The sequence below is a fragment of the Corvus hawaiiensis genome, chromosome 3 (assembly GCF_020740725.1).
Source record: "Corvus hawaiiensis isolate bCorHaw1 chromosome 3, bCorHaw1.pri.cur, whole genome shotgun sequence".
Taxonomy (NCBI): Eukaryota; Metazoa; Chordata; class Aves; order Passeriformes; family Corvidae; genus Corvus; species Corvus hawaiiensis.
Window position 1 is genome coordinate 32,744,133 of NC_063215.1, and position 13,313 is coordinate 32,757,445.

Consider the following 13,313-nt stretch of genomic DNA (forward strand, 5'->3'; position numbering starts at 1 on the left):
AGACTCAATACAAATTATTTCTATGCTTTCCTACATAATCCCTTATAGCTCTTTCCACTTTTGGGTCCAGATCCTGCTGTACTAATGAAAGTTGCAGAATCTGCAGTGATCTCTTTAATGACCACTATTTAGCAGCTCGGAGGCATTAAAATATCACTAAATCAAAAAAACAAAACAAAAAAACAAACATGTAATGAAGAGCTCATGTTAGGAAATAAAACTCCACAGCATTTAAGAATATTTGGCATCAGTAGTACTTTAGTTGCTATTGAAACAATGGCATTCATGTACGACTCATTTCATGGGCACATTAAATTGCAGTCATGTAGAAAAAGAATCACAACTGGGAAACAATATTCCCTAGTCTGCAGCAAGGATTTCATATTTTCAGGATTCTTTTAGCTCTTTGGTAACTAAATAATTTGAGGACATTAGAATGTGCATTTTTCTGCTTTCACAAATACCATTTGTGAAACGGTCACATTTCACACTACAGTCACATGACATTACAGTCACATAATTTCTTAGCAGTAAAAATGGGTAGAAATTAGGTCTGCTAACTTTATAACCTTTTGTACACCCTGAAGTCAGTTTTACACTCACACATAGTGCCCTAGGAATAAAGAAATAAAAAATTGTGTGTGGTATTAAATCCCATGCTAAGAACTAATCACTGATGGTCTACTATATGAAATCAAACATCTGTAATACATATAGGAGGAACTTTCATGGCAGTGCTGTGCATTTTCTTCAGGGTGGCTATGAACAGAAAAAAAGCCAGTGCATAGGCAAACAAGATCTACTTCTCTCAGCAGCATTTCTCTCACTAGCACCATGAGCTGTAATTTATCTGAGATGGTTAGTGAGATCCACATGAAGAATTTACCATTTCTTCTGCACCTCCAGCTGTAGGACCATAAAACACTTTGTACTGGCGAGGACTTCCTTCTGCATGATCCCATCGAACATTCAAAGTACTGGTGGTTGGATCATAAACTAGCAAGTTCTTCACAGTGGTGAGGGGTTCTGAAACAGATCAATGACCTGTCAGAAATGTGGAACGCTATTCTCTCATTTTTGCTGTCAGACCATACCTCTGTAATGTATCCTTAGGAAATGTTAAAAATAGGTTTAGTAGCTCATGTTAAACCTTATCTGTCTTCATTAATCAGAACATCCGGCCCCATCCAACAGCATAAGCAATGCTAGTTAGAAAAATTTATTCATGGATACCGTTTTGGAATTATGCAATGAAAACATTAGGATTTTTTTCTTCAATCCTTACCAAACACATTGCTTAGTCTGACTTTCCATTGCAAGCTCATAATTAAAGTAAATGCAACTGAATTAATAAATTTATGGTTAGATAATTAATTAATTAAATGTATTGAAATGACTTTTATACCTGGAGTGTGTCTGATAGCAAATCACTCTGTGATTTCTATAGCAGGATCAAAAGAATGCATCAACATAAAATGGTAGAGTCCTAAAGTGCACACTCTAAAGGTCAGCCTCTCAACTGAAGGTGCTTAAAAGTACACATATATGAGAGTAACATGTCTTCAGATGCTTTAAGGCATTTACTGCATTATGGCATAAAACAATTAAGCAAATTAAAATGAGGAAGAAGTTCCATAGTAACATTAGAGTTTCTCTCAGCTGTAAAAACTGTAAAAATCCAGTCAAAGGCTGGTGGTCAAAGTGGTCCAGGATTTCTCTACAGCCAGTAGACTGACAGGTGTTCTTACTTTAGAAACTTGAAAGCCACCAAAGGACAAATGACAAATACAGATGAGATGTATTTCACCTTAAGAAATTTTTCTCAGCTCTTCTGAAAAGCAATACATCAATATTGTTTTGTACCTAATAAGAAGACATGAAGAAATTACTTACTGGTTCTGCCTCGTCCTGTCATTCGTCCCCCCTCACCGTCTGCATACATTGATGAAACAGTAATAGTATATGGTGTGTCAGGCTGCAGCTTCTGAATCACCACACTGTTCTGTCGTCCTCCAACGGTAGTCTGCAGCAAAACAAAAGGAAAATATTAAAATCCCTTTTATACTGTCTCTTTTGTGCTTACTGGTATAGTAAAGAACGCAAGCATTTGATGCAGAGTAGAAAACACTCTGATATATCAAATGCTGCAATGCGCTTGTGACTGACACTGACAGCAGACATTGAACAGTAGTAATATTTAGTACATACTGGTTTTAGCAAGTTTAGACACAAAGCCACTATTCTTTAAAATCTCCGACCTTGCATACAACCACAATTATACATCAACTGCCAGTTCTGTACCAGCACAAATTATATTGTAACTGCATATACCCCATCATTCTTTGTACTTTTAAGACTATCTGCACATTTTCAAAGCCTATTCAGCTAGTGTGTTCAGCGTAACAGTTAAAATCAACTGTTGATGAAGAACTGATAACAAGCAAGCATTTACACATCTTCACATTTCATAGCAGTAGATTATTTTATTTTACAAGCAGACTATTTTAACTTACAATCAAAGGGTTTTTTTGTACTCAAGTGGACAAAGCTCCTTTCAAAGCACAAATGCTTTTATCATCCCATCATGGCTACCTCTACATTTTCGTATCTAGTTGCCTTTCAAAGCCTAACCCTAAATGATCATGTTCTCTGCAGTTTTTGCAGACCTATCTTCAAATCACCTGTGATTCTTCTTGGTGCTGAGACCATTAAACGTCAGACATAAAAGCCCTCCAGAAATTCTGTTTTAAGTACCTTGGTGGGGACTGTTCTACTGCCTACCCAGCATCTACAGTTTAATAAAATATCAGAGTAACAAAAGAAGACAAGGAATTATGATCATATGACAGCAAGTCATTAGAAGACAGACATTAAATGCCATGAACAGAGTATGAGAGTTCTGTGTGCTCTCCTTAGAGGTATTTTCTCCAACTGTTACTTCCTGATTCTATCCAGCCGTAAGCAATTAAGTCTCTTAACTATATTCTTTGCACAGATTTCAAGAGAATGATCATAATTCTCTTTTTACTCCACTACCAGCATTTAATTAGATATTAATTGAACTTATTGCTGCTCCTTATTCCTCTAGTGATTTCTCACTAAAATTTTGTTCAACTACTTATACACATTTCAGTTACCTCAACCCAAATGCATGTTGTTCAGAAGAGAGTTAAAATGTGTGTGTAAATATCCAACTGATTCTAAAGTAAATATTCCTAGATATACTTCTGAACATGTGCGATCTCCGATTACAGGAGCAAGCTAAATGAATGTGGCTCTCATCTGAGACTGTTTCTGTGACTCATTTGACAGTAACCGCAACAGCCTCCCACTACAGAATAGGGCATTTTTAAGTAGCACACACTTCTGATAAACAGCATGACCGAATTACCATTCCCAGGCTGTGTTGTGTAGGCTGCCAGTAGTCAAAACAGTTCTTGCTGACAACACAGGGAAGCTGGCTGATCACAGAGTACTGTCTCTCCATAGCATTACAGGTTCTCATCATATTAAGAGTCTAAAATACCTTAAATACTTCATTAGCACATTTTTTACATGGATTTTTTTTTTTGAAACTGCTACCTCTGGGTGGTTATTCTGACCCTAGAGTGGCAAAAGACAGTCTCAGCTGTTCACAGCATGTTTCATGGCAAAGTCCTGTGATAGCACGTGAACCACACTATGAAAACAATGGAAAACTCTGGACTATGAAAGTAGTCATGGTAGTTCATATTGTTGTGACACTTATATCTGTGACTTTTAGCCTTACATGCTGATTGACTTATTCCTCAATGCACTTTATTTTAATTTTCTCTATAGATAAACAGTTGGAGTTTATGATCTCAAAGATCTTTTCCAACCTAAATGAGTCTATGATTACGTGATTTTTGAGAAAACAGGATGCATCCAAAGTTATTGCTGCTCAATTAAGAGTATTCTAACTTGGATTTGAAAGGGGAGAAAAAAAAGGTGGGAGTATATACTTATTCACTATAAATACAAATCTTCATGCAAAAGGTGATTAATATCTAGAGTGTTGTGCTTTGAAAAGAAATTATTCTAATGGATTACTTTGCAGAAGGTTCATTTAAGGTTGAATAACTTTAGCACTTCAAAATTAGTTACCAACTGTTCAGGGCCATCCCCACTGATAGGCTGGTAAATGATCCTGTATCTCTGCACTCGACCACTGGCAGGATCCCATTTCACAGTCAAACTGTGGGAAGTTGCATTGTACACCTGAAGGTTTCGTGGGCCACTCTTTGGGGCTGAGAAGCATAATAAAGAAAAGAATAAATATGAAGTTTGCCAAAGAGCACAGACAAACACTTCATTCACAGTTTTAGGGCTGCATGAATGCCTGATCAAGAGTAGAATGTATTAAGTACAGGGGAACATAAACTGTAATGTTTGTAAAATAATAAACATGTGGTAATCTAGTGTTTAGTATTCTCCCAAATACACAATAATATTTATTAAATGATCTCAGTTTTTTAATGTCAACATTCGTCACAGTTTAGAAAAAGAGAGCTATGAGTTTCCTTCAATAAAATGGTACCTGGAAATTCAGATTCTTACCTTGTGTAGTGATAGGTACCAAGGGTACTAGGAAAAAAGTAGAAAGAATTTTCAGAATTCTTGTATGTATATGCCTTCTGTTTTAATAACTATGAACAACAACATGCAGAATCCCTTTATTTACTTACATGTTCGTTCACTGCCAATGAGCTCATCACTTTCTGATTCATCAGGATAGATGGCAGTAACTGAGACATCATATAATGTATCTGGATTCAAATTTTCAAAGACCAAACTATTCTCATCCCCATTTAAGATAGTCTTGTGAAGAAATTAAAGAAAAAGGAAAAAAATAAATAAACAAAACCAAAACATACAAATGAAACAGGCAAACAGAGTGGGATAAAACTGAGTAACTTTTCACTCAGTAACATCACTGCAAGTGGCTGTAAGTATATGTCCTACACCTTCTCACTGGATTTCTATGGAGCACAACAAGAGGGTTTGCAAGTTGTAGGCCATTTATCAATTACATTTCTGAGTTTAATAATACACCCTCTGTGAGACTGCCCTCAAAAGCATACGGTGGCTGTCTATTCTTACCTCCTGTTTTTCTCTTCCATAGGGTCCCCATTTTATTCTATATAGAGAGACATCTGGAGCTCCATGATCCCAAGTACCTCTGAAACTATTTGTGGTTATATCTGTGATTCTGAGGTTAACTGGTGCTGGCACAGGCTCTATTATGAGAAAAGGAAAAATATTCCACAAAATGTAACTACAAAATAAATACAGTTAAACAAAGGAATTACTCAGAAAAATAATTTAGAAGATTATGTAGAAGGTTCATCTCTCAGTTACCATGCTTCTAATGACTACAATCAAGCCCTATAGTATAACCCAGTCCACTTACACTAGGCAAATCATCCTTCCTAAGGTCACATCATTAGGTCATCGCCTGATAAAATAGACATAGCTCTACTGACCTCAGCAGAGGTCACAACTCACATGCCTACTCAAAACAACTGAAGCCCTGGCTTTTACATTTTGGAGCTCTATGGAGTGAATATGAACTCCCATAGACACAGGTCAAGTTCCTGCATGAGTTTCTCACAAATCTTAAAATTCTTTGTATAAGCCAAGTAAGTCACCACTTGTTTAGAAAGAATTCACAGTGGTTAACTGTAGGTTAAGGAAGCAAAATATTATAGCCACTGGGAAGAAATATGTAAATAGGTAGAACCAGAGAATTAAAATAATTCTTTGGCAGAGCTTTCCTTTTCTTTCCTTACACACATATTCACACAAAACCACAGGTACAGAACAAAGACTAGCACAACAGCAAGCAGAAAATCTCACAAACATTTTTAAATACATCAGACTACCAAATTAAAAATTCAGCAGAATAAATAAGAGAGACTATTCATGGGTTTTTTCTTCTTTTTCACACCAGATGGAGGGGCAGTGAAAAGGTAACATTACTCTTTTATATTGTACCTTTTCTGGTTAACTGTCTTCTTAAATCCTAAGCCTTGATCAGGATGAGATCTTCCTTGATACCTGCTTTCTCCTTTCAGTCTGTCACATCTCCTGTATGGAGATCAGCTCTTACAGCTTGTGCAACTCCATTTCCTTGCCTCTATTTGTCGAGGTTACTTAAATGCTGCCTTTATGATTCTCTAAAAATAAAGGCTGCTTTAGCATTCCATTATGCAAAACCTCTCTTGGATCAGAGGCAGGATCATATCTCTCTAATCCTCTATTATATGGCTCAACTTCTTATTCACAGCTTCTTATTCACTTTCCTAGATTCCTACATAGACTTGATAAACCTTTCCTCTGTCCTCATATTTTCTTACCAATTCTACTCCGGTTGCAGTGACCCAGCCCACTTCGGGGCTGGGGCAGCAAGATGCCAATCAATCCCAGCCCATCCCCTGGATCGAGTTTCCCGAAGAGGCAGACTCAGAGGGCGGGTTGAGGGGCGGCTCAGAAGCCTAAGCCGCACCCCCTGGGCAGTGCCCGGGTACAAGCCACCTCCCCCGGTTCGGGAAAATTCTCGGTTACTCGGTTGTTCGCTGGTTCTTTGTTATAGCTCCCGCCTCTCGGTTTCCCCCAGTGGTTCTTGTTGAATTGTATCCTCCCCCTGGCTTGTAACTTATTGGTTGTTTTCCCCTTTTACCGCGGTTTTCAAACTCTCTATAAAACTGAGGACAAGCCTCTGGGGAGCATTCCCATCGCATTCCATCCCTTCCCAGCTTGTTCGGGTTGCGAGACTTCTAACAATAAACCTGTTAGGAGCCAGACCAGAACAGCCTCTCTCTTCCTTTGTCTCCGAGCTAACGTGAGCCGATCCCATCGGCTCCTGCCATGTTCCCTTTGCAAAGAAGCCAGCTAGCTAGCTCAGTCAGCAGCACCCATCCTGATGCCAAAGTCGCTTCTGCAACGCACAGAAGAACGCAGCTGGACTGTCTCTGACCTGGGGCACACCAGAGGTCGTGCGACGAGCACAAGTACTGCGTTATACACCTAAACTTCTCCTTCAGTCTTTAAATAGAAATAGTTTTGCTTCAGTTGCTCTTCACATCTCTGGAGACTGCGATGTCAGTGTTCACTGCAGTAAGACACAACTCATCTAAGATTCCTGTGGTTTATCATATTGCAGATAATGCTACAAGTGCAAGTAAAGTATTTCTCAGATTAAATTAGAGCTCCATCTAAACTCTATAACATATTGCAACACACACATCACTTAAATCAAACATAAGGCAAAAACAACCACAAGAAAGATTATTAGGAAAACTTACGAGTGACAGATTCTGCATTTGTTGGTAGGGATTCCCCTTCGTCATACACAGCAACAACTTTTACATTGTACAGTGTTTGGGAGGAAAGGTCAGAGAGAGTAACGCTGGTTTTGAGTCTGTCAAGTTCCACCTAAGAATAAAAATAATGACTTAAAGGATTGTAAATTTCTCTATTTTCTTACTCTGCAGAAATTCCTGCACTGAAAAACAAAGAAGTATTCTGCACTAAGTTTTGCCATTTACCCTTAAATTTACACCTGAATATTGAGTGTTCCCTACTAATTCCCTTGCAAAATATTATTATACACATAGTACTTGTGGGTCATTCAGTGCTTTATTCCTTTGGAAACAAGGATGCAGACTGAACCTTTAGAAAATTCTATTTCCTTTAAAAAAACAAATTTAATTCTCCAAGAGCTGGTTTATGCCTAGTAGTGCAATTAAGGAAAGCTTGCACATAGCTAAAAGACATCTCTAACAATCGTCACACATGTTTTCTCAGTAGGCAAAGGGGCTAACATACCTTTATTCCACTATCCTGTCCTCTTAATTGTAAGCTGTTCTTAGACCTTGGGAAGATGATACTTAAGCAGAGAGTAGAAACTACTATTTACCAAAGCATATTAAAATTCTCCAGTCAGTTTAAGGATTTTTCCTCTCAGGAGGAGGAGGAGGAAGAAATCTATCAAATATTTTCCAAGAAATCAATACCCTTTCCTGACTGAAATCACCATGGACTGGTGTTCTTTACTCTCAGTGGTGGGTTATAATACTAGTTTTACTATTATTTTAGTAATCTAACTTTTCAAAGTAAAACTCTTTCCTTGTACTTTAAATATTTTACCTCCTTTACGTCAGCATCATCAGCTATTTTGTATCTTAGAATGTATTTCCGAACTTTTCCTGGGGCAGGATCCCAAAGGACATTCATGGTGCTGTGAGTAACATCCTGAATTGTTAAACCTCTGGGTCCAGGCAAAGGTACTGTAAAAATAATGGTAGTAGTAAGTGAATGCTATTCATAGCAGAGGTATAGGTCTCTCACAGATGGAAGTGAATTCTCTTCATGTCTTTCAGTTAAATTCTTTTCAGTGAAGGGAAGCAACCACTTTCTGAGAAGTTCATTGTCCTGGGCATTAGATGAGACAGTTCAGGAGTTTATTTTCCCAGCAATGACCAAAATAGCTATAAACTATGCTGGTTTCACATTTGTAAATTATGACTACAATACTTCCAGAAGTATCAGGGCTTAAGACCATGACTTTTGGTGACAATAGCCACTTTTCATCTATGGGTAATTGTTTAAAATTTTTAAGGACATAAAAGTAGCCATGTTTCATGCATCTAGACCAGAAGCATGCCTTTGCCAATAGGAATTGTTTAGGGAAAGGTATAAAAAAGGAAGCCATTTTTAGAGCTATTTTTTTTTTTTTATATGACATATTTCTTCAGTATTTTCTATACTTAAGAGGATGTCTGAATTCAGGAACAGGGTTTCTAAATTAATACAAGCAAAATCGAGACCTTTTAAAAACACTGTGATCTCACGATTTCCTTCATTATTCAAGTTAAAAATTATTTTGTTCCCCTTTTAGTAGCTGGACCCTTTTCATTGAAATTGCCTTTGAGATCTCTGGGAAGTGTATGAATGTTAGAAAATACATAAAACATGGTTAAGGTGGTCTTCTAAATGAAACACTGTTGCATGAAATAAAATTAAATGTGCTGAAGCAATTACAAAGCAAAAATCAAGATGCCCATACATGTCACTTCCTGTGTGGTGAGTGGGTCACTCTTCATATCACCAAATAATACGTAAGCTGTTAAAGTGTACTCGGTGTTGGGGATGAGATCTACCAGCTGCACCTCATTCACTGATGGTCCCACACGCATCTGCACATGAAAAATAACACTCCATGTTTAAAAACTGAAGAAAGCAATGGCAGAAAAGCAAGCAATGATTTAACTTCAAGGGAATTTTGTTTGTGAGATTCACAGTATATTTACAATTTCCTGACTGATGTCATTGTATATAATATCCCAGTAAGTTCACTGCACTTGAAGAAGTACATGCCAGTCTTTTGACTATTATGATAGTCTAACAGTTTTTCTTAATTTATTTTTGGTAGAGTACAGGTAGCAAAGACAAATTCTCTTACTTCTTTCTCTGTGGCTGGGACTGTGGCATTCACAGGTTCATATGTTAACAAATAACCGGTAGCTCCATTGAGAGGTTCCCATCTCACTCTCATGTAAGTTGATCCAATATCATAAACATTTAAGTTTCTAACTGAAGAGATTGGCACTGTCAAATAAAAAAATACATATTAATTTATTTCTTTCAGCTCCTTCATATTTAATATCACAGGTCATATCACTGAGAATATTTTACCTGGATATTAGGGCATATTATGGGTAGTAGAGAGGTGATCTGCAAACAGTGGTATTTAAATTCTTAGTTTATAAATGAGGTAATGGTCGTCATATTTTGAATGTGGCTACAGATTTTCTACATACACAGCTAAAACTCTTACAAGTCTGCACTGGAACGCTTTAGTCTTCTAAAAAGCAACATTAACTCACATGAAAATTCTAGTATGAAACAATATGACTGGCTGGGAGTCTGTACAAAGAGAGTTTTTGTCCTTTCTCTTTGTTTTCTGTATTTCTCAAATTATTAAATAAAGGAAAAGTTTCCATAAAACCATATCAAAAAATAACAGAGACTTGATAAAAATTATACACGTATTTTAAGGATTTTTGACAAGCCTAATACAAAAGAAATAAAAAGAACAGCAAAAATTCAATATTATTAAAGAGACAGAAGAGTGACCCTATGTTGCATTCAGCATAAATATACCTGAAATCAATTATGTAGACAGCTCATAGGAGAAATATAGCTAACTCATAAAAGTGGCATAATTGTCTTGAACTGGCTTTTGCTAATTAGAAATAATTCTGTCTGGTAATAGCAGGAATTAATTACCTAGCATAAAAATGAAGGAGTAAGCATTTGTTTATGATTAGATTTCAGGAATTTATAAACTCTGTCTTGTAATTCATGTCTGTTGTTCTAGTTTTGTACAACCACGTTTTTGGGCCTAGAAAGAAGCTGGGACAAATATATTCTACCACATTGCAGTTTCACTTCAGGGAAGTTTTCCGAACAACAAGCTCTGAACAACCAGAGTAACACAATACGGTTTAGTAATTCAAATTAAATATTTTGCATCTGCTAAGAAGAAAACCCATAGTGCTAAAAGTTCTACTGAACAGGTGCCAAATTGGCTGTTAACATATTATTCAAGATCCATTTGTAACTTACAAGTTGTTTCCCTGCCGATCAGAGGTTCACTGCTTTCATCTTCTACCACAGAAAACACATTAACCACATATTCTGTTTCAGGTTGCAGATCTTTCAGAACTGTTGTTCTTTCCATCCTACTTACGTAAAACTACAAGAGAAGCAATGTTAATCACTTTAAGAGAAACATGTTTGTAATCTTATCTCTAAGAAAAGTAGTCATTCCTAGTGAAACTGAAGAAATCAATGACAAGGAGATAAATAAAGTCTGGTCCTAATTTTGTATACGTTTTGTCTGACAATATACCATTTTTGCAAAGCAAGCTGTAGGGAAATCTCAGACAGAGACTTGTTTCAAATTGAGCTGGATCTACTTAGCATCACTTACAGTGCATTCTGATTTCACACGTAGTTTACACTTCTACATTACTAATGAACATAAAGAAAGGACTGAGGGGAAAAGGACCGCTTCGGGAAAAATTTCAAAATCCAGGATAATCTAGATGGTTACAGCACAAGGCATTAGCAACACCTTGCAGAACAGAAATGCCAGGAAGTAGTCAAATTATAAAGTCAGTGTGCACTGGAACGACAGCTCAAACTTTAATCAAAGGCCAAATCTTGAACTCTCCATGAGTCAAACATGAGTTGAGATTTAAAAGCCACATTCAGAGACGGGAAATTCACAGCTAGGTACTCAGAGGCACCTAACTTCATTCTTCTAAACACTTCATTCTCCTAAATAGTGTTCTATCTGGTTAAAAAGCATAATGAGCAATTCAGATTTCCTAGAACCAAGGGTTGCCAGTCTCTGGCTCTCTGTGTAGAGAAGTAATAACCACAAGATAAGTTTGATCCTGTGCAATAAACAGTTTGGAGTCATATAGTGTTAATCTAAGCACTTCTTACAAACTGTATCCCCCACTGTCTTGTTTCTACTAAGAAGAAAATGCGTGAAAAGGACAGTGGGCCTACCCATGAGTATGGTCAGAAAATTTCTGGTACAGACATATTTCAACTAAATATATGACAGTGGAATATGGAAATAAAGGAATTACTAGAAATAGAAGACAATTCTTTATAAGAAATATATTTTACTTCTGGATTCATGATATTAAAATAATCAAAGTCATACATATACTCCTATTTTTTGTAATTTTGTGTATCATTTACCAAAGCATGATATTCTAGACCTTAGGAGCATTTTTAATTTGCTGTTATATCATACACAGCACAAATTCAGAATGATATTACTATGATGTGGAAGTCCAAGGTTATCCTGGATGATGTCAAAGATGAACATACAATACTAACCTGTTCAGGGCTACCTCCAGAGGTAGGATAATATTCAACTCTGTATCTATCAACACTCTCAGGAGGTGGGCTCCATCTCAGTCTGAAAGAACGAGGTGTCACTTCAGAAATAACTAAATTTGAAGGGGCTGGCAAATCACCTGCAAGAGTGAAGCAAATTTAAAAGATATTCATTTATCTTAACAGAAGTGAAAAAATCCACTTTGTGTAGCTGCTTATATTTCTTTTTCCTCAGGAATTCTTAAAACAACTGCATGAAGAGATAGCTCACCTTAACACACTCAAGACTAAACAAGTTCCCTGTAATTCCTATTCCACTTTCAACACCAGTGTTTCACTGAAGAACCATCAGCTAACATTACTGTCTTTCCATGCCCAGCCTTGGTTTTGGGCTGTCAGATACTAATACCTGAAAAGAGCAGGGCTGCTAAAATTTTCCTCATTGGATAAGTATTATCAAACAACATGCCACAGTGAGTAAAAAGCTGACACACTAAGAAAGACACTTCACGATTCTGGGGAGAAAAAGAAGGCACATCCACCAATGTCATGCTGCGTTAGTTATAACATAGTCACTGTTGGAAGGAAAGGAAGAACCCCTGCAGGGTAGTCTAGGTGGACTGCACAACTTCCTCACACCAGCAGCTGAAAAAACAGCCCACGGCTAACAGAGTGCTCCCAATAAGTAATAAAAAGGAATTAGCAATGCAAACACGTAAATGGAAAAAGGGTGAAATAGACTGAAAATGTGATGTACCTGGACCTTTCACACTGTTGCATAGATTCGTGGTTACATTATCAACAATGTCAGCCAGGAAGGGGAAATCTGCAACATTGTAAGCATGGATGTCATCTGGATCCGTTGCAATCTGCTTCAATTCATTTTCATCTGCATTTTTAATACCTTACAAGAGAAGAAGAAAGCAAAACCTGTTAGAAATTATGGCTGTGAAGCATGACACCATGCAATTAAGTCCCTAAACATGTTCTTTGAATAACCTTTTATGTACTTTTATATGTGGCCACTTCTCTGCGTTTAGCAGATGGGCAGGAGGGGGCTGCTGCAGGCCATCTCTTCATATAATACTTACCAATTGCATACAGTTCCACTCCTTCATCTCTGAGTTTTCTTGAAGGGATGGCTACATCATCTTGTGATTTGCCATCAGTGATGAGAACACCAATTTTGCGAGCTCTGGGCCTTAAGCCAGCATTTTGCTTGAAGTTGTTTCTTAATATGAAATCCAAGGCCATTCCTAGCACGACACAAAGAAAGTAACCATCACTGTAAACTATTTTCGTATAGTAGTCATGGTAGAAGAGATTGTTGCATCCTAGTGACTTTACTCTGACAACAGTTCCACAGTTTA

General features: G+C 37.2%; 1 protein-coding gene across 5 annotated transcripts in view; it reads right to left on the reverse strand.

Annotated features, from left to right (window-relative positions):
• The window catches only part of COL12A1 (collagen type XII alpha 1 chain), a 101,371-nt gene that overhangs the window by 44,717 nt on the left and 43,341 nt on the right, over positions 1-13,313 (reverse strand). For 4 of the 5 annotated variants that reach the window (XM_048297230.1, XM_048297226.1, XM_048297229.1 and 1 more), the window contains 14 exons: positions 13,035-13,199; positions 12,701-12,847; positions 11,944-12,083; positions 10,651-10,780; positions 9,485-9,630; positions 9,089-9,218; positions 8,170-8,309; positions 7,326-7,455; positions 5,122-5,258; positions 4,707-4,839; positions 4,579-4,605; positions 4,126-4,268; positions 1,894-2,023; positions 887-1,026 (listed from right to left, as the gene is read on the reverse strand). In XM_048297230.1, the coding sequence (XP_048153187.1) occupies positions 887-1,026; positions 1,894-2,023; positions 4,126-4,268; positions 4,579-4,605; positions 4,707-4,839; positions 5,122-5,258; positions 7,326-7,455; positions 8,170-8,309; positions 9,089-9,218; positions 9,485-9,630; positions 10,651-10,780; positions 11,944-12,083; positions 12,701-12,847; positions 13,035-13,199 (1,838 nt within the window). The remainder of the gene's footprint in view (positions 1-886; positions 1,027-1,893; positions 2,024-4,125; positions 4,269-4,578; positions 4,606-4,706; positions 4,840-5,121; positions 5,259-7,325; positions 7,456-8,169; positions 8,310-9,088; positions 9,219-9,484; positions 9,631-10,650; positions 10,781-11,943; positions 12,084-12,700; positions 12,848-13,034; positions 13,200-13,313) is intronic. The other variant, XM_048297227.1, reaches the window with a different exon arrangement.